We start from the raw sequence: 22304 nt of genomic DNA, 5'->3' as shown, positions 1-22304 counted from the left end.
CAGGTAAAACAGCACAAACAGAAGAAGCTAGGAATTAAATGCACTGGTGAGACTGCTCAGGATTTGAGAGCCTTTAAAGTGAAGTAGCAGTGAAAGTATTTCCCAGAAGTATCTAAGAATTTTTATTATGCTTTTATAGATGGAGAAATGAAAGCCCGGAGGATTTGCAAAGGGCTCCACAGGCAGTGAGTATCAGTTTATTTCACTCCTCTTCCTACTCATGTGCTTTACCTACAAACTGCACTCATCTGCCAGAGTAAGCTGAAAATCTCTCCTCAGAAACTGCTATGCTTATTCCAAGTAATTGAAGGAGGAGCTATTTCCATCAGCTGTTTCAAAAGCATTCTTTGCCTTGTGATGTAGCCCACAGGGATGAATACCAAGCAGATAGACAGACAGACAATACAGCAATTACCCAGTTGTTGAAAGAGAATAAAAAGTCACTATAAATAAATTGTAAATTAGGGCAACAGAGAGATCAAAAAAGGCCAAACTGTACCTACTTATTCCAAATGTGAAAAAGGGGGTTGGGAATAAGAGACACCAACTTTGCTTTCCTTCCCCAGGCAGTGGTCAGCCTCACATAGCCTGTGTGATATCCCTTAACCAGAGGATTATTTAAGGGAGTAGAGTACCACAGGAGGTTTAAGGAAGAAAAAAAAGAATAATCACTTGGAACTTCGGTAATCATCACACTTCTATTTTTTAAAGTTACTGTCATAAGATGAAGAAGGAAAAGCTAATGCAATGCTATTGTATTATGGGTTTCTATTTTTATAGATAAGATCACAAAAATATTGGTGGTTCTGTATATTTGCAAACAAAATCCTCTGTCCTGGCTAAATGATTTCACCCATTTAATTATTTCAAACAATCAGCAATTTCCCTCATGAAACACAGCTGAAATAATAGAAAATATCTAAAAAATACATTAAATTTGGCTGAATGGTGTTACAATAACATCCCATTGCAGCCTTTCTTTTTGTTAATATATAACTGGTTAACAGAAAATTTAAAAACAAAATAATTGAATAATCTTATTATGTTCGTATAGTGCCGATATTAAAAGAATGGATTTTGTTACTCTAGGCCAAGATATCCAAGAAGGTTGAACGTTTCTAAATAATTTTGCATGTTATCAGGTTTATGCACCTGTCCCCATTTGTTTCCTTTGCAAACCCCAAGGTAAAGCATCCATTTCTCTTTGTAGAATTGTATTTATTTCCTTTCCTTTTTCCTTGTAGAATTGTATTTATGAATGTGTGCATGCATATGGGCATGCTTGTGTTTGCATCCGTGTGCATGTGTGCTAGAGCCAGTGGAGACACAAATTTATAACCTTTGGACCAAATATTCGGAGTGAATTGTTTTATTATTAAATCTCAAAATTAGAATGTTTTTCCTTTTTACTTAGTGACCCCCATTTTTGATGAACATTTATGATGATGAATGATTATCCTAAGCTCCTAGGCTTACGTTACTCCGAGGCCAGTTACTTTCCAAGGCCAGTGGGGAAACCTATCTCATTACAGGTCACTAAGACAATTTCCTGCCTTCTGCAGTAGCCCACAGCTCAGCCCTCCCCTGGGAAGGCAGTGAGTTCTCAGTGCACAGGACAGCAGTGCCATCCCAGCTCCTGACCCAACGTATGGGACACATCTCATCTTACTTGGAAAGGAATGCCTAGAATAAAATAATGCTAGAAAGCAATACCTAAAATAATAATCCTGTTAATCAGAACGAACTAATTGCACCACAGGGATGCAAAAACCTACTGCTCAAACTCCAGATGCTTCTGTATAGTTCTGTACAGCTGTTCCAGTGTGGAGCAGTAACTGTGGGTAGTGACTACAATAGTCCCTGCTGGTAAACCACATGACAAGTTCTTTCACAGGTGCATGAGAACCATGAGTAAAAAAACTGATATCCAATAAAATGAACACTTTTGTGAGAAAATGGATGAGAACATTTCTGCAGCAGCTTATGGGATGTAACGTGGAAGAGCTTTATTTCTCTGTGTTCCTCTGAATTACAGACAGCCCTCCACCATAGAAGAGCCACACCTGTGGCTGGCTCTCACCTTACTGACCCTTTCCCACCATGTGTGCTTTCAGTCTCTGTTCATTTCACTATGTAAATTTGTGATACTGGTAACAATGTGGCAAGGTAGAGTGACTTCTAATTTGCTGAGAGAGGTACAGAAATGAGTAGAAGATACATCACTACTTAGATTCACAGAAGCTTTAAATTTGCAAACCTGGACAGAATGTAAACCAAATTTAATATAATCCAAACAACATAAATGAACTTCACTAAATGCATCTGCATTAAAGCAAATTTATTCTAAGAGGGGCTGCACAGCATAAAGTTTTAAAATGACAGCAACATGACTCATTCCTATACTGATTAAGTAGTTATTAAATGCAATTTTTCAGAGCCTGGTATTAAGCTGTTTCAATGTAAAATCCCATTAACTGTATAACACACTACCATTAAATTGCTCTGCCATCCTAAGATGTAAATGGTTTCTAAGAGCATTCAACACATGTATTATTTAAAACCTGAAGTGCTAATACAAGGTGGAAGATAATGCCCAAAACTATGACTTCTAAGCTCACTTCCCAGTGCATTTAAATATAGATGATTTTGAAGTCTTTATTAAGTTGGTCATAGTAGCTTGATCCCAGATCCTGTTTGCTTTACCCCAGTGAGATAACATCAACTGTGGGTCTCTAATATGTACCAGTGTAACTAAATCACAATCTGAGACAATAACAGCATTTCAAAGACAAATATGATCTCATTTTTACATGAGCAATGAATTTAAACTGAAAGCTTTAATTTTAGAGATTCAGCATTAAGACAAATAAAAATAAAATTCCACCGTCAAGGAGGAGCTGCAAACCTAGAGTCCATCTCATTTCCAGTGAAACTGCTTCTCCATTTATTTTAATGAGAATTCATTTACAAAAAAATTTAAATTTATGAAACATTTTCATTTGATTATCCTTTTCTTACTTCCTTCAGTGCATTATCCAAAGAAAGCATCTTAGAAAGCCAAGGGCAATCAGAAACACTCATTTCAATATTGTCATCAATTAATACCCATTTTATAGTTCTACTTCTGAAAGTCAAAAAATGACTGTAGGAACCAGACTTTTCCCTTTTCTCTGGTTGGCTTATAAATCGCTTACAGAACACTCACTGAAATGAAAATAATTAGTTTGTTGTTTTTTAAAGACGCCTGACCTTTAATAACACAGATAATTGCCAAAGTCCTGTTCAATCTGTCAAAGGTTGTAGATTTTCTATAATTGATTTAAAGAGATTATTAATTCCCCTACCAAGATTTTGTGCACAAGCATACATGAAATTTAGTGTCTTTCAAAAAATAAATCAACTTACAGGTTGTCTTTTTGGCAGTACTGGCAGAGGTGCTGGTGAAGGTGGAGGAATGGCACGTGGCTTGGGTACAGTCAAATTAAATTCCTCTGGCTGAGTGACTCTTGAAGTCTTGATAATGGTGGTTGGATTATTTAATTTATCTGTGAGCTTTTCAATCAGTTGCTGCACTTTTGGCTGCCACCTTCAAATAAATCCAGATTTTTCAGTTTTATTTTGTTTTTCTGTTTCATACAAACTTACGAACGGTATACAAGGTTAGCATTGGTGCAAATTCTGTAATGCTTTCTGCCATTCAATTTTAATAAAACCGACCTTTGAACTTGTATTCAGGATTTAGCTACACTGTGTTACTTCACCTCTTGATAGATGCTATCCACCCAGATTACTAGTCATGAAATAGCCACAGTTTTTACTAAATAAGCAACTACCTGGCCAGTTGGTTTTGTGGCAGGACCAGATTAGGAGTCAGAAAAGCAGCTGCCATAGGCTAATTACACATATAATATACTTAGATGAAGAGACTATGAACAGTGGTCTGAATGTTGCCACATATACCAAGAGCACATGCAGATCAATCTTGAAGCACAGGCAGCTCTAATAGAAAAAAAAAGAAAGATCCAAGGAGTTTGGTGAATTATCAAATGAACTCTGAGTGAGCCCTGGGGACAGACAGGAAGATTTTGATTTCTGTGGCTTTGGTCTTGTATCAAGGTTCAGACTTCTTCTAAGGAATGACAGGAAGATGCAGATTAAAGGTAAAACACAGGTATCACACTCTAATTACAGTGACAGCTTCATGCCAGTTATTCTTCCTCTGTATTCCTTATATTCTTATATATTACACATGCAATGGAACTTTCCTAGAAGTTAAAAAGCAGATGACAATGCAAACTCACTGTAAGTTGTTTATATGACTGTTACCTTAGGTAGTACTGTCACTACAGGGTGAGGCTTGCAAGTAACTTATGCAAGTAATGAAGCCCCACTAAAACAAATAACACTCTTTATGTTAACCTCACTGATATTAGAAAGAGGAACAAAAATACATATTTAAAAGAGTTGCAGCTACAGAACTGACTAAATTCATCACTCCATCCTCAGACCCCTGAAGGATATTTCAAACCCAGTAACCAAATCTGGTCTTTAACATTCTTGTGTAAACTTACATTTGCCACTTCCAGGCAAAATATTTCATTACACTGAGCGTAACTGACTGTGAAGGACAGTTCCAATAAACTTGGTGCTAATGAAACAGCCTCAGCCTGCGTGAATTTGTATGTGCAAGAACTGTGTGGGTATGGATGTGTATTTCCATACCTCTCTATATGCATTTTTATACTATACTAAGCATTTTCTCTAAGTAGAATTACTACAATGGAATATTTTCAGTCAAATTCTGACTTCAGCTCTATCCCTGTCATCCCTGTAGAACTTGGAGTAGTGCAAGCCAAATCTGTTATATATTTGCTAAAGTGCTAATGAACTACACAGTGTGAAAGGATTGGTTCTAGGGACTTTGATATGAGAGAAACAGATGCAAAAGTCCTTTTCAGCTGATATTGTTTGTAGCACGTTTTTGTCTAACATTGTTTGCCATCATCTGGGTTAACCTATACTGCATTGAGAAGGATGTGTGACTGAAGCCACATTGGTGTCATTTATCTGTTCTGGGTAAAAATGACAGCAAAAAGTGACCCAGTAGGCTGCAGTTACAATTGCTCCACATGGAAATGTTTCTGTTTGGCAAGTGTACAATTGCTACCATAGCACCACCTAACCAATAAACAGATGCACCTCAGAGCATTTGAGCTGTTAAGTGGTGCTGCAACTGTGTAAACAATAACTTTAAAAGAATTGTTTATATGCTTATCTGATTTGCTCAGAAGGGATTTTATGGCCATCAGTATTAACAAGTCTGTCCATAAATCCAAAATCAGGGAAGCCAAACATTTTTTCAAATACCTACTGTCATACAGACGTTGAAGTGACTGATGAGACATGACTCTAAAATAATTTGAACCTTCTATTTTACTTTTTTTCAGAGTATGATGTTTTATCTATTCAGGGACATCAGGGAGCAAATGTACAACAGCTGTGAAAAGACTTTTCTGAGAGAGAACCTTGCCTCTGGGTAAGTAAAAGGGATTGCTAAAGACTTGTGTAGACAAGAAAGGTTCGGAGTGACTTCAATAGGAGAAACACTTGAACAGAAACGTGAGCTTTCAGAGGAAGCTTTCCCCCGCTTTTAAACTTTGAGGAGGCCAGAGGCTACTTAAATACTACTTACCTTAGCAATGGATCAATCCAGTTCTCTTTTACATACACTGAGTCGTAGAAGTGGCTCCATTCATCTTTTATCCATGTGTTCAGATACGAGTCATTGAAGAAGAATCTAAGAAACTAATAATAAGTGGTTTCTGCTGAAGAACGTGCTTGTATTTGACCTTGTAATTACAAACATAGATGCTTGGTATTTTTAGGTTCTTATTAACTGGTGGACAATCCCATGTGTTTTGGCTCTACTTTGTGAAACGCTAATAGATAATAAAAATTTTTTTGTGTGAAAACAAAAAATGAACTAGAGGCTACAACATAGAGATGTGTTGATTCATCTTTAATTTGCTTCAAACATTGTGAAACAAAGGTTTTATTCAAAACTAATTACTACAGGAATACACTGATTTTAGCAGAATTTACAATAGAGTTTCAGAGTCTAATATACCCAAGGTGGACTTCTGATTATGGGTAACTGGAAGACCCGTGAAGCCCAGAAATATGTCAGGCCTGGCACTGCACCTGAATGACTTAAATACTTTTCAGCTCCATGAGAACTGGGTAGAGAGAATTGCTGAAAACTATAGCAAACACTATACTATGTGGCTTTTTCTTTTATTGGAATACAATTAATTTGCGTATTCCTATTAAAAGAAAAGACTGAAATTTGGCACACTTATACATTGTAGGGCTCTACATGCTGGATAACAGCTAACATTTGAACTTTTGTTTACCACTCCAGTTCACCAGAAGGTCAAAAACCTTTCTCTAAATTTTGAAGTATGCAAATGGCCTTTTGAAACACTCTTGAAAAATGGCACTCAGATTCAGCCTGTATAATTTACAGCAATATAAATTCCAGACTTTAACCTTAGCTCTTCCATTAAAATTCTTGGAAATGAAAGTACAAGCATGACGCTGAAATAATCACAGTAAAAGCAAAAAGCTCCAGGAAATAATTTTGACATTATGGGACATACTGGGGAGCAGTGCACTGTCACTTTGAGAAGCTTCAGATGGAGACTTGCAGAGCTTACTAGATTAAACTTGGCATCAGCCCCATCTCAAGTTTTTACACAGAGCCATAGGGTTCTTTGTATTCAGTTTTTAGTTTTGCAGAACTACCAAGGAGCTTCTTAATTCAAATGTGGTGCCAGGCCCAAGGTGCCTCAGAACTCTGTGAATAATTCAGCTTCAAACAATTCAGATTTGACTCAAGGTGTTTGCTGCAGATGTTCAACAGGTCTAGAAAACCTGCTACTTGAAATCCATAGTCTTGATGTAATAATTTTGAAGGAATTAACATTTAAATTTAGTTGTATTTTAATCTATGGTGGTTTTGGTAGTCAAAAGACTGATCAGCACTGCAGGACTAAATGAGTATTACCTTTTTGGATTTCCATTCTTGTCTAGAAACTACTGCTGTTCCCTAAATTTGCAGGAGTCAGATTATCAACACACCATCCAAAAGAAGTTATTTAATCCCTAAAAGCTTGATTATATACTAAGTGCTGAATTGTGAAGAAGTTGGGGTTTTTGATGTTTCTGGATTCCGTGGTGTTTAATAAGCATATAGTGAGGGATGCATTTTACCCCATTGGTCTAGAAAGAGATTCATTGTCCTTAGAGAGGATCTTCCACTGTAGCACATGCATATTGGATTCAATTTGTCACCTAACAATAATTTGTACTTTTGCAATGTGTAAATACAGTGTCAAAAGTCTAGACTGAATTTGTGCCTTCCACCAGAAAGTATGCACAGTGTAGACACTATTTCAAATGGCAATATAGGATGACTGGACATCATTTCTGACCAGAGTGTGCCTGGGCCAAAGGCAACAATCTTAGTTTTGATAATCCCTATCACAGATGGTGATAAGACAATAGAAACTTCTGTGTTTTGTGAACTGAATTGATAGGAAAAATCCCTAATATTTCTACTTTGGCCACATGTGACACAGGTGGAAAACCCACTATCAGCAGTCATTGCATTTACAGCAGCAGAATGGGGCTTCTCTCAGATTTCTCTTTGGATGTTACCAGGCTCTGTCTCCTTAGCAAAGTCACGGGCAGTCATTTTGGTAACAGCATTATTCTGCTTACTTCTCTGTCTTGAACATTCCAAAACTCTCACTACTCAGACAGCATGATAATGAAGATCCATTTCCCTTTTGGAAGTGATGGAATTACACCAGCAATGAATTGTACCCGTGTTTATATTCTAATGTATACTCTGTATACATAGTTACGTGTTTGTGTTTGTTTTACTTGTGTTACATAGTAACACAAGTGTGTATAATTACAAACTATTTTGTAATGCATTTTTACAGGTGGACTGAATTAATACCTTGCTTTTGAGAATTTGAACTTAACTTGGTATTTTTAACACACTTTTACACAGTGGGATCATACAGATTTCTAGAAAACAAAAAATGGGAAATTTCCTCATCTGGTATTACCTTTACATCCATTGCAGGCATTTGCAGAGCTGAAATGCTTACATTCACAATATAAGCCTTTAACTCTTGAGTTAAGGAAGTAACTGCAGGAAGCACCATGTTCTGTTTCTCCATAGAGATCAGCCACTGAATACATTATTGACCCAACTTGGACAGGTTTTACCCACCATCCAGCATGAGGCTGAATATGTCCTGCTATTCCTACCTCATCTTAAATGCTATTACAATGCCCAGTTCTTATTTAGTGATACTCCTTTGATGATCTCAGAAGTTCTTTAAAACTGGTTTTAGAAGAAATCTGAACATTAAACAGAAAAAACAGGTTCTTAACTGCTAGAAAGAAAACACTATATATTTTGTATTTTTTACAAGACAATTCAGAAATTACAAAGCTGTTTACTTCAACTTTTTATTTCAACTGTGTATTTTCTCTAACACACAAATCCTTAAATTTTAAAATAAATATAAAAGAATAGTATGTAGAATAATAGAATACAAAAATAGATTTGAGCCAGCAATGCATGGCTAATTTCTTAAAGGGATAATCCCACTAAAGTTACTCAAATGGGTTTTATCCAGTTGTTCTGTAATTATATCACCATATTTTTTTTTTTCATGTGTTCTTAATATTACAGAATGAGAGCTTTTGATTTTCTATTCAAGCAGATGAAGATGTGTAAGTGAGGTAGCACTGTTATTCTGCCTAAATGAAAATATGTGAACATTCATCAAACATAGGGAAACAAACTGTGACTTTGAGTTAAGGAATTCCATCCTACAGGTATTTAGGAGAAAAGTCTTAAATCTTGCACAGGTTGAGATAGTTCACCTGAAGATTATTTATTTGAGTGAAAATTCCACTCAGCCTGTGATGTGCTAAATTTATTTTTAATTCAAGTATATCTGTCCTACACAAATATATGTGAATATTTTTTCAGTGTCTTAACTAAACTCAGACACAATGGTCATCAGGCAAAATCTGGAGTTCAGCATCCTGAAGGAGGATCCAAAATTTCTGATAACTTTTGTTGCTAAGGCTGCAGATCTGCCTTCTGCTCTTTTGTCTCTGTTGCTGGGGGGAAAAATGCTGCTTCTAAATCCTCTGCTGCAGGTGCATTAATCTAATCTAGCATCACTTTGGAGACAAAGAAACTGTTCTAATGGAAGAGAAGAAGAACTAGGTACCATGGTGATGAGGATCTGGTAAGATACTTAAAGAAACCAAATCACACCTGCTACAATGATAGCAGGTGCACGACATTGGAATATGCAGCACTTCCCTATCAGAAAAGAGTTATTCCAGACAAGGAAGGAGGTATTATCTAAACCAGAACATCAGGGCACTGATGCCTAAGCCATATAAAGCTAGATGAATGGAATCAACAAGAGATAATTGGCATGATGTGAGAGAAAATTGTGTTGCTAGCTGAATGAGCTCAAGATGCATCCAATAGCTTGTGTCTAAGATGTTTACCAAAGAAGAGCCTGGGAGAGCATTTTAGACAGAGTGATTTGTCTGTCTACCAGATTATGATAATTCTTCCAGCCACTCCTCTGTTCTTTCTAACTGTTAATGAAATACATAATTTTTGTCTCTGAATGGAATTAATAATAAGCATTCCATAGTAAGTGCATCTAAAACCAGACAACTTAACCTGCTCTGTCCCTCCATATTGCAAAGCAGCTCTACTCATTAAAGAGACACTGGCATCCAAATGAACATTCAAAGTAATCACTATAAGGATAAACCTTAGCTTTTTGAGCATTAATTATTAAAATTTGCCTATCTCCTTAATTCCATCTTTGTTATTCAAATAGTGTGTTTGGACTATACTTTGAAACATCTGGATAATCAAGGTTACAGATGCTGTGTCACCAGTGATTTAATTTTTAGCCCATTTTCCTGAGAAAACAGGGCTTATGAGAAAGCACTGCTGCTCAGTTTATCCCTCTGCTCCTCTGTACAACAGAGTTTTTAGGATAATTAGCACTTTCATTTTGAAAGAGAAGCAGAAGATAATTATATTTCTACAGTTATAATGAAAAATAGCAAACAAATAGTGAAGCAAACCCTGAATTTATTACTCCAGAAAAGGACAGGGAAGCAGAATTTTGTTGTCCTGCTATTTATTTGGCAGCAGTGGTTTGACCAGTTGCATGTTGTACCGGGGCAATGGGTACATGCATAGCTCCAAGCCAGCCAATGTTTCTTGGGAAGGAGAAAAAGTGATGGAAGCACAATAGGCTTGATAGTGAACGTGGCAGTGGGATGTTCAGGGGAAGGAAGAACACTAAACAAGAACTGCAAGTTTCAATAGATTTATTGCATATGAAATAAACATCTCTTGTCTAAAGTCAAAGAAAGAATGTGAGCAGAGGCAAGAGTGAGTGTAAATGATATAAATTGTATATTATGTGATTATTTGATCTCCTCAGATTATATAAAATAGATTTTTAATTTATATTTGACTAAATATAAGAATCACCCTGTAAGCAAAAACATTGAATGGTTTTTTGATAACAAAATACTAATTTAATTTCTGAATTTTAACAGAAAAACCAGCAATTTCTCCATTTAATTTATTCCCAAAGTTGAGAAAAGCCATCTGATTAATCAAACACAATGAACAGATAATTATTTGTTTTAAATGTTTTGTACTTTGATTACCTGTTGCATTTTTGCAGTGTCCAAGGATTTCACAATTCTGCTGAAGTGCTGAAGACCAATCTCTTCTAGTTGAAAAGTAGCTAGATAGCAGATAACTATCAAAAGATACATACATTTAAAAGGTATGGAAGGCAGGAAGCAGGAAGTTCTAATAAACCTATACCCTATACTCAACATATTCTGGGATTTAGACTGTTACCTTAATTTTAAAGGGTTTTGATAATGAATTTTTCAACATACTCTGGTTTTAATGTTTTCAGAGAGGATAGCTCTTACTCTTCTGTTACAAATTTATAGTCTATTATTCATAACAATATTATAGTTAACAAAAAAATTAAACATAAAATTTAATGTTTCTAGTATTTATTTTGCTTTGTTTCTCCAAGTGACCATATTGCCTAAAATATTGTAACCTTTGTTTTTATTCTGAATTGGAATAAAATCAAGTTTTTAAATTGTGAAATTTCAAACCTGAATCTTGGACCCTCTATGGCAAGTACACAGTTCAATGATCTTAGAGGTCTTTTCCAACGTAAATGATTTATGATTCTATTCTATGACACAGGAAGAGGCACAGTCAGTGCTGTGAAATTTTAGTATACCTGTAAAGTTCATGGGCTCCTGTATCAGCTTTCATTTGTCCCCAGCTACTTGGATCAATCAGGCTTCACTTACAGTGCAGTGTTTTAGCTGCCACCAAATTGTAATGATAGAATCAGGAAATTCTGACCAATGTGCTACAGCCAACTCAGTGTATCTTTAGGCTTCAATCTCATGTGCTTTAGTACAGCAATGTATTTAATCAGTCTTAGCAGAATATACGTTTATCTCCTACAAGCTTTATTAAATTCAAATCTGCTCACACATAGCAACAGCCTCTATAAGCAGCTTTGATCATTTAAGTGTCAATGCAGCTTGGCAAAGGGAATCACAAGCAGCTTAAAAAAATGTAAGCCAATGACCTTAGACTCTCAACTTGTTGATAAAGGAAAATTTTCTGTTCCTACCCTCTGCCTATGATTAATGGAGGCTTTTGAGTGGACCAGTCCTGACAATCCAATTATAGCAACACTCAGCTTAAAGGTATAATTTATGTGCCCCAGACAATGAAAAACATGGCTCTGGAGAAATGGAGACAATGAAGCATTACCATTTAGAATAAACTCAATACACTAATAATTTCATCCTTGACAGTTTAGGCTCCCTTTTGTTTGTTGTTTGATTTAGATTTCTGTGCTTTTCCAGATTGTGACAGAAGTGACCAGAATTGTAATAAAAATTTAGTAGCTTTTAAAACATAAAATATAGATATATTTATATTACATAAGTTTGTATTTCTCAACCACTTTGAATTAACTTGTCTTTAAATATACCCAGAAAATTTCAGTACTTATCTGACTTAGAGAACCAGTGACAGGGGTATTTGTGATTCCAACTTATTTAGGGACTTAGTAGATCAACCTCAGCATGTGTGTATTAAATAAATAGCATAAATATTCTTAAAATTAATTTTTCATGTGCTTCTCGAGACCTGAAATCATTTTGGGAGTAGTAACCAACCTAATTAACTGGCTCATACTATCAGATATAGTTGTATCAGAACTGATTCTAACCAAGTAACTAATAAAATGAAAATAACTGACCTCACTCCTGGAGACAGATGGAATTTTACTTATGTCATTGTGATGGTCAGTAATGAAGAAACCCATGTATGGATAGAGACAATTGTCTCTGCATACTGTGAGATGTGCTGTGTTCCTCAGCACACAGAGCTCTGCTACACATTTTTGTATCTGAATGGCAGAGGTATTGGGTTGCATAGAAGAGAATAAAGGGAAATCACTGGAAAATATTTTTTGAAGGGATGGTTAAACTTCCAAGATGCCTCTTCCAGTCACTGATGCTATTTTCCAACTGCATCTTACCTTTCTTAGGTAAAATTCCAGTTAACACCTGTAAGATTTTAGACTAAATAAAAATTTCAGGTTTTGGACATTCATTAGGATGTTGGAAAAGGTCCTGAACTTCACACTGCACTAGGTACAATGACAATACTTCCAATGTAATATAATACCAAGACCTACATTAGTAAAATTATACTTTTTTAAATTTTGTGGTAAACACATTTGGTATTGTAAAAACAACTTACCTATATAAAGATTACGCTCAGAAATTGGGCAGTATCTCCCATCCTGAACATAAAAGGCATTGACAACCACATCCAATATGGATTTATATTCTGTGCATCCTGCTAGTATATCCAATACAAATTTTTCTTCTGTTACATTAAGAGTCTATAGAGATACAAATTTAAAAATTATTAATGTACTCTGGAAAGAAAATAGCTGTGTACAAAAAGTACAATCATTTTGAAGTAACTGGAAAACATGAACAATGAACAGAAGTGTCTTTGGTAGGGCTGCTGCCCTTCAAATGCTATCAAATAGGGGCAGTACTAGCAAACTAATGGCCCTTGTTAAGTAAAATGTAGCTTTCTCCAATGTTAAGTGTTCATTTTACCTGCTGACATAAGCATTGAGTTAAAAGACCTTCATGTGTGAATGTCAGTAGTTGATGCAAAGAAAATCTGAGGTCTCTGAGCTATCAGTAGTGATTAACTTAGTCAATAGTATGAGAAAGTTTCAGTAAGATTTTGTTTTCCCTCAGGAAACCTCTTCTTTGTGGGTGAAATCTGCTACATAGGGAGACTAAACTGAGGGGAGAAGCTGGACAGAGACTATGGAAAAGACTCTTAACTGGTACTGAAACTCAGCTTTGGAGAACATGACTAGTTTAAGCTAAACCAGTGAGTGTCAGGATTCTTTTTAATGCAGACTCTTTCTTATCCAGCTAATGCTCCTGGTCACTTGTAATGTTCATGCAGCATCCCAAGAGAACAGGACAGTAAGATGCTCACTGCCTTCTGGATCCTACCCCATAATCCCTTTAAAAAGTCTGAATACTCCTCAACTTCACAGAGTTTCAATCACAATAAATAACCTATGCAATATCTGCTACTATGAGATAAACTTGTATGAACCACCTCTAAACACTGCAGTAAAATTTGAGGCCCAGAACAGTTTGTTACTACATGAATTGAAAATGGCCAGCTGAGCTATAACAAAATGACAAACAATAATTATGGTTTGATTTAAGGAGGTTGGACAAGAAGCCAAGAAAAAAGGCTAAGTGCGTCTTCTGAAAACGTGTAGTCCACGTTTGATGTATGATCTCTGCTAGAGCTCTGAGGTGTGGGAACAACTGAACTGCAATAATACATCAGATAAGACATTCACCTTGCCTGGTAGGCTGTCTGCTACCCTCTTGATTGCTTTATTTCCCTAATGTGATTCATTTCCAGTTTATGGGTATTACTAGAGGTTGCTAGATGGAACTCTATGAGTTTTCTGATGAGTGATACTATACAGGGCTTAGAGATCAAGCAAATATAAGGCAAACTTTAAAATTACCATTCTAATATTTCAATGTAAACAATTATGCAGAAGAATTCAGTGTATTTTCTCAAGTTGTCATTCAGAGCAAGCATACATTTTTTTCACTACTCCTGCTCAAAACCCAGATTTCCTTTTAATTTTTGCATCATCACCAGGAAAGATGAGGAAAGAGACTGAAAAAATCTTAAAATATGCAAAAAAAATTTAAACATATGGGAAATATGGACTCTATCTTGCTAAGCATTGAGGATTCTTGTTCATTCCAAATACACCTTTTATGGATGAAGATTTATGTCAGTTCTTTCATGAAACTAACAAAGAAAACCCATAAATCCAAGCCCCCACTAAATTATTATATATATATATATATATATATATATATATATATATACACATACATACATACACATACATACATATATTTATATATATAATATTTGATATGAGATCTCCGAGAATTTACTACAAAAGGCAAAAGCAGACCTAAATAACTGAATGGCAAAGTCAGAGAGGATGTAGTTCCAGTGAAAGCAGGATTGTGACATTTTGAATCTAAAACAATTGCTCCCCTTGAGCAAATGGTGTTATTTATGAAGAAACTGCAGAAAATAGTAGCTCTGTTAATAAACAGCAAGTCCATCGTAAAACTGGTCAAGCCTGTTGGAAATAAGGCCAACAGAAACTCTCTCAACTACCTCTGCCAGAAAGCTAAAATTTCAGTTGTTTTTAGGATCTTTTTTAGATTAGAAACTTTGCATTCATGTTCTGTGTAATTTGATATAAAGTGCTATGGCAGCCCTGTGCTTTTCAAATGTACTTTGGAGAGGTGGCCAAAAGTAGACAAACAGGTAACAACAGGACACCACTTGTGCCCAAATCATCTATACAGTGGAAACTACAGCATAAAAATGCAATTACCTGTCTACATTTACTCTACTTTTACTGCTCTGAGTTAACAACCCAGTCAGAAGTGTTAGGATGAACACAGAAGTTCTTGCTCTTGCTTATACCTTGAGTAAGAATCTATATAATAACTACATGACCTTGAGACAAGCAACAAATAGGGTGACAGGAAGAGCAGCCTGGGGACAGCTGTGCCCTACAGCATCAGTACTGACTGGCAGTTCTGGGGACCACAGGACAAAACTTGTCATGAAACATAATCAGTTGAATCTGCTTTCAGCCACAGAAGGTACTAAGCGTTCTGTTTCTGCATGTAAAAATCGAGAATAGTTGAGCAGCCTGCAGCTGTGTCACCTAAGGAAGTGATCTCATCACTACTCAATCAACTAAACAAGACTGGGCAGGAGGAGTACTTGAATAGGGAATCCCAAAGATGAGGCAGTTGTTGGTTAAGCCCTGCAGATAATCTAGTGAATCAAAACCCAAGCCAGTACTTTAAACTAGTTAGGATACTCTCTCAATAGAAAGTGCATTGTATCCTCTACAAATTTCACCAGGGATATTTAGAGTTTATCTGTGTATCTGAAATACTAATGGCTTTGGGAAAGTAATGTGTTGGGGAGGTGTAATTTCTAGCACTAATTCTTAAATGCATTCTTTCTCTAGAGCTTTGGGCTGTGCTTTGTCAGTGGGATGTATTTCAGAGTGGGTCAAGTGATCCTGAAATGGTATGACAGATTGTATGTTTATAGTAGCCTTTGTATGAGGTTTTCAAAACACTTTACTAGCTTAAATTGTATTTAATGAGATTGCTTTTGGCTAATATAATCACGTGCATTCAGGAACTATGGCATGGAGCAGGTAAGAGATCTGCCTCAGGCAACACACTAAATCATTGGTGCCAACAAGAATTAATAAATGCTAATTTGTGAGCATTTATTCTGTCCATCAGAGCAACTTTTTACCTTTTTAAGTATACTTTAATCATGTAGTTCATGAAACAACTAGCAGTTAGCAATGATGTGTGAGCCCTTCAACATAAGGAAGGCCAGATAATTTACGGTGAAAGTAACACATGCAGTGATCATCTTCCGTTCATTGAATATTAAAATTTATCAGAAAACAAAACAGATCTTGAACAGATACAAATGTCTGACAGTATCCTCTCTATAGCATCCAAGTCCAGCTTTTTCTGTTTACTAAGTGTTTAAGTTGTAAAAAAACCCTGATTCTGTCTGAATGTATCCTGAATGGTCCTGGTGAAAAATGTGATTCTTGTCTAATTATGTGCTGATTGGTGTTACCTCCCCCTTTTGGGAAAACCCAATACCTGCAGCCTGCTTCCATGGACATATTTTTCCTGCTCTCTGACACACAGCTGTAGCTGGGAATCAGTCAAGTTTCCTCAAGGAGAGGAGAGTCTGGGTAAGAAGAGCTTTGAACATAACATCCAGCAGGGGTTAGTAAAAGAAATATCTGCAAAAGGGAAGCTTTTCCACCCTGGCTATATCATAATAAGGCTGGTTACAGTGGGACCTGTTTGAGGGGGCCAGAGAAATCAGAAAAGAAGAGAAAGTTCTTCTCTCTGGAGAGAAAAAAGGAAAGAAATACCAGCCATGCTCTGTTTGAGACTTCTTAACCGAAGGACATAATTTAGGTGAAACAAATGTTTTAGAAAGAATATAATATTTGATGAAAAGATAAAATAGCTTTCACCTCCTGAGATAACTGTGCAATAGTATATAGTGAACTTGTCTTCTTCTAAGAAGAACGTGCACATTTTGCAGATACAGTCTGATTAGTTTAGAGTGCTTCAGTTATCAGTGCTAGTCCTCTCCAAGGGTCTAATCAAAATGCTGTGAAAATGAAAGAAAATATTTCTACTGACGTCACAGAGCCCAGTCTTCTTTCAGAAGTCAGTGGGGAAAAATCCCCTGGGATCTTTGGATATAAGTAGGAAAATATCCTGTTTCTTCTATTCACAATCTATGTTGCAGTCACAACCTAGTATTTTTCATTTTCAGCAGGCAGTGTTGACCAATGCATCTACTAAGAGGTACCCTGAACATTATTTTCCCTTGTACTTAATATTAAGTCCCAGAACATTGCAGAAAACTCAGATTCCATCATTTCCTTGGAAAGATCCTAATCTGCATTTATGTCAGTAACTAAAAATACAAATTAAAATTCTATAATTTAATGCGATTTTTTTTCACCAAATCTATCATTTTTACATTACATTGTCTTCATATTTAAAGCTATGACTTTTGAGGATTTTACTCCCAATTGAATAAAATCAGTTGAGTGGGCATGTGTGAGACAGAGCTGAACCAGCACAAACGAGAACTATGAAGAGTTGTGCCAAATCACACCATGTTCTTGTGAAATGGGAAGCTCATAAACAGCCTTATCTTGCAATCAGCATGACAGGGATAAAGGAGCAGAACAGTGACTTTGGGGTGGCAGTTCTGGTTTTACAGAAATAAGCTTTTCTGTAGCTGGGATGTATGTAGGAAGATCAATATGATGGGTCTGATCCTGCAACTCTGATTGAAGCAGATAATTCCACTGAAAATAAAGTGAGTTATTCACATAGAGGAAGGCACAAATATTGCATGGTAAATCCTGTGTTAAATCTGTCTCTTGTTATCATAGCCAAAGCTTGATTCTAACAGTCACAAGGAAGAACAATACCTAGGATGCTTCAGTTAGGTACAAAATTAAATATTTTTCAAAATGAACAGATGCAGTCCATTTCTATAAAAGGTCTGATGAAATGATACCATGTACAACATGCACTGGATGAAAAATCACCTTTGGATATGGATCATTTTTGATAGATTAAGTGAGGAATGCTTAAAAAGAAGGGGGTTTAATACACAAGAATGAAAATATTATCTGGACATTATCAGTATCATAAAAGGAGTATTAAAAAGCATTTAGGAAGCTAAACAAGGAGAAGTAATCTGGCCATTCAAATGAAGAACAACAGGAACAGATGTAAATTTGAATGTGTAAATAATAATTTAAAGATCAGAGACAGACTTAAGAATTATTTTAATTTAATATGTTATTCAGGTTAATTCATATTGAATTCTGTTTTAATAGCAACAAGGTCACAATATTGAAGCAAAAACATTTAATTGAACTTACTTGTTTTTAGGAGGTTTGAGTGAATAATATGATTCTTTATGATTGAAGGTGAGGTTTTGTTTGTTGTAATTAGGAATCATCCATCATATTGCTAATGAATCTGTGGTTTTATTAAAAATATTTGCAGTGAAAAACAAGTCCAATTTTATGTCATAAACATTGTAAATTACAGTACAATAAACATGAAGACTGTAAATAACTAAATTACAACTCAAAGTTCCTGGAAGAACATAAAGTCTGATTACTCACTGAGAACAATAAACAGAAATTCCTTTTATGATGTAAAGTTTACATGTAGCAGAAATATATGCAGTTTAACACCTCTAGACTGATTTTCATCATGACATTCTAATTAGAGGAAACTGTGTTATTCATCTCCCATTATTCAATAATTAAAAATCCTTCTGTATTTTATCTCTTTTTCCCTAAAACAAGAGGGTAATAATCACTGAGTTTTTCTCACTTTACTTTTATATAAAAGGCTGAACTAGGAGTTAGAAGATAGGAGCTGAAATCTGAATGTGTCTTTGCTGCTTCCTGCATGGCCTTGTAGAGATCATGTTCTCTCTTGACACCTTGGTTTTAAACACTGACAGCTACCTGGCACTCAGCAATTTCTTTATATATTTGCATCACACCAAAAAAACATTCTATCTTTATACATACAGCGGTTCAGACAGACCTGAACTACTGTCCCAGTAATAGTTTACCTTTCTTTAACCTCCCTTCCCTTTTATTTGGCACTAATTTTCTGATTTCCTATTTGTATATTAAAACACTGAGTGGCTGCAAAGTGCAACGTGTGAAAAATGTATCCCAGTGGTTGTTTGATGTGGTATCTGCTTGATCTACCTCAAACACAAAAATGCAGGGGAAGAAGGGTGCTTTTTCAGAGCAGCACACAGGGATTAGGTGCACAGCCATCACTGCTGTAAATGGGCTGTGTAAAGCTAAATCCCACACACAGCTAGGGAAAAAACTTACCTCTGGAGAGCAGAATCTAATGCCATAATTTCCTACAAATAAACTACTTTTCTCATGTACACTAAGGTATGTATGGGGTAATGATTCTGACTGTGGGCAGCCCCTCTGGAATATACTTGGAAGCAGGCTGTACAGCCAAATGTTTTCCAAACGGATTTCTGTCTCAAAGCTTGAAAAAAGATTTCCTACACTGAGAGAATATGCTCAGATGGAACGATAATATTTGAATAAAATTATAAAGATGCATTAAGAAGTTAATAATAATCAAGAGGTTGATTCTGCTTCTGCTGAAGTTAATGGATAACCTCACATGTTATTTGAGAGGAACAAGTTGAGAGCAGCTCACATGGCCTCATACATATAACTGATTTTTGACAGAAAGTTGTCAATTTTTCAGGTTTTTACCTAACTATTTGGAAGTGTTTAATAGTTTCAAACCAAATGCAGGGAAACAGCTGGGGATATATTTTCAAAGTGGCACACAGGGGTCAGCAGTGCCTTACAAATTTTGGCTTTTTGGTGTTCTTATGAATATCCATACATATTTTGCCAAGTGAAAAATAGACATTTCATGTGTTTTGTGTAAATTGAAACTGTAGCAGTGAAGATCCCTGAAGATTCTGTGTGCCCCTACCAGAGCTTTCACTACAGTACAGGGTGAGCCTGGGACAAGCCATACTGGGTCAGTCTGGGAGCTGAAACTGATAGAAGAGAGCCTGTCTCACCTATCTTCTCTGAAGCCTCTTGTGGGCTTCAGTAAGAAGAGAGAGATTTCTCATTTGATTTAGGTACAGTAGAGATTGGAACTGAATGTGCAAGAACTCTGAGGTGAGCAGAACAATACCAAAGAGGTGAGCAGGACTTGCTACACAGGGATAGACAATAGTACTGGAATCAACCACTTGAAGAGATGGAACTGGGACAGGTTAAATAAAGAGACCTGGGCAAGTAAACTTGAGGGCAAGAGAAAGGACAGGGATAGAAAAATGATGGAGCATAAAACAGAATTCATTTTACCCTTCTCTGCCACCCGCTCAGTATTTGGCTATCAGAGTATTCCAAACCTCTACAGTACACCCATTGTGCACTGTCAAAATATAAAAATTTCTCCACTGTCTTTATGAAACACCAAAATATACTATTTCATAATCATGATTTGACTTTTATTTTAATTATTCATGTAACCTTATGTGCATCTAGAAATTAAAAATAAAATCTTGCTGAAGATTGACTATGTTCTGAGCTGTTGTTACTTTTGTAGCAGCAGAGTGAAAGCAAAAGAAACCTGCTGCATTTTGATCAGAATATTCAACAATGACTGAATGTATAGTTAGTAAAAGATACAATATGGAAAGCTATTAATGCCTTCTTACTATCATTTGCAAAGCAAGGGTATTTTCAAACTGAAGGCTTCGACCCGATTCATTTCTTTTTTTCATACATTCATATTGTAAACTCCTTCATTTTAAAATATAATTGTTTGCCCACTTTCACTTCTTTTCCTGTGCCTCAATTCACCAGCTATTTTTACTGCTTTAATTTGCAAGGATTCCCACATGAATGCTCTCATGCTGCTGGTAAATTGTTGACAGGGATATTTGGATCAAGACAGATTGTGCCTTCCAGACTCCCTCCTGCAGCACTGCATCCAACTTCCTTTCATAACATATTCCCATTTATCATGTACACAAATAAGAACCCTAAACTTCAGTCTAGGATGCTGACCTCTCTCTCTGACATTTCCTTCTTGTTGTTGTCAGTTTAATTTCAACAGTGCAAAGCCAAAGCTTCAGTGTTCTCATGCTACTTCTTTCCTCAGTTATTGGTTCTATTGCCACCCTGCCTGTCAGACAAGCCTGTAACTCCAGAGGTCACCTTTCATGCAGATTACTCCCCAGGATATCATCACCAGTTTATGTGCACATCTTCACTCCTTTTGAACAGTACATTTAAAATAGTATTTTCCTATCACTTCCTAGCTAAAAATCTAAGGTAGTGTCTCAGAATCTTCTATTTTACTGAGATAAGTGTCTCTTTCGTGGGTTTAACCAACCCTATCTTAGTAAACCAACCATCTGGAATGCTACAGTTAAGTTCATCCTGCTAGTCCATTGATTTGACCCACTTACTCCACCTACCATCTCACAGTTGATTCTAGCACATAAAACTAAAGCTGCCTGTCAAGATGCTTCACAACTCAGTTCCATTCTGCATTTCATTTCTTACTCTTTACTGATGTCTTCCTCATTTCTGATCAACCAAGGATACCCATCTCTTCACTTCCTTTATTAGATTTCCAAAGAAATAATTTTGTTTAATTTCAATCAGTTCCTACATATACTTCTATTGCACTTAAAAGATACTTTATTCTGACAGAGATTTTGCTCTGCAAAATGTCCTTGGCTCATGGCAGTTCAGGTGACAATGTGTGGCTGTCAGAGATACTTATTTTGAGGATCTGGCATTTGACACAACTGGCATCATAGTGCCTGTGTGTATTTTTTTATTTTGAGGGAAATAATCTAGCCCAAAATTGTTGGTTTCAGCAGGAGCATCCCCAGACAGGTGAACAATAGGCTAAGGAGGATATTTTATGGAGGCCATCAACAAGTTATCAAAGAACTAAACAAGACACCTCAGATATCACATTAGAAGACATAAAGACCCTAAGCAATCCAAATACAATGAAGATATACCTTATGAACAAAACATACAGTATTTACATCTGAATGCACTGTAAGGGGATGGAAAACTATTAAAAGAAAAGAAGACTTGTAGAGAAGTGTCATATACTAAACACCTAAGTCAGCAAATAATATATAAAGCTGTGTCTTATAATAACTTAGATTTGGTCTCTTGGAATCTGACTCTCCTGATGTTTTTCTGGTCAGTAAACAACATGAGGTTTGCCATTTGTCATGCTGCTGGCATGAGACAAACAGGTATGAATCTAGTCTGTGATTTAGAGCCAGGGTATTAATCAGGAGCCAGGGTGTTAATCAG

At 36.1% G+C, this 22304-nt stretch overlaps 1 protein-coding gene and 1 long non-coding RNA gene across 2 annotated transcripts in view; one reads left to right on the top strand and one right to left on the bottom strand.

Moving 5' to 3' along the window:
* The window catches only part of LOC147652917 (uncharacterized), a 38113-nt gene extending 29742 nt beyond the window's left edge, over nucleotides 1-8371 (top strand). The window contains exons 3-4 of the long non-coding RNA XR_015286818.1: nucleotides 140-185; nucleotides 5448-8371. This is a non-coding gene — a long non-coding RNA (uncharacterized LOC147652917). The remainder of the gene's footprint in view (nucleotides 1-139; nucleotides 186-5447) is intronic.
* Nucleotides 1-22304, bottom strand: part of CFAP99 (cilia and flagella associated protein 99) — a 51963-nt gene that overhangs the window by 25060 nt on the left and 4599 nt on the right. Inside the window, exons 3-6 of the mRNA XM_023925629.2 lie at nucleotides 12956-13100; nucleotides 10807-10901; nucleotides 5693-5805; nucleotides 3406-3586 (exon numbers count right to left, since the gene is read on the bottom strand). Coding sequence (XP_023781397.2) covers nucleotides 3406-3586; nucleotides 5693-5805; nucleotides 10807-10901; nucleotides 12956-13100 — 534 coding nt within the window. The remainder of the gene's footprint in view (nucleotides 1-3405; nucleotides 3587-5692; nucleotides 5806-10806; nucleotides 10902-12955; nucleotides 13101-22304) is intronic.

Source organism: Cyanistes caeruleus, chromosome 5, assembly GCF_971803275.1.
Source record: "Cyanistes caeruleus chromosome 5, bCyaCae1.hap1.1, whole genome shotgun sequence".
Lineage (NCBI taxonomy): Eukaryota > Metazoa > Chordata > Aves > Passeriformes > Paridae > Cyanistes > Cyanistes caeruleus.
Note: the sequence above shows the minus strand (reverse complement) of the source record. Positions and strands in the feature narration are given on the sequence as shown.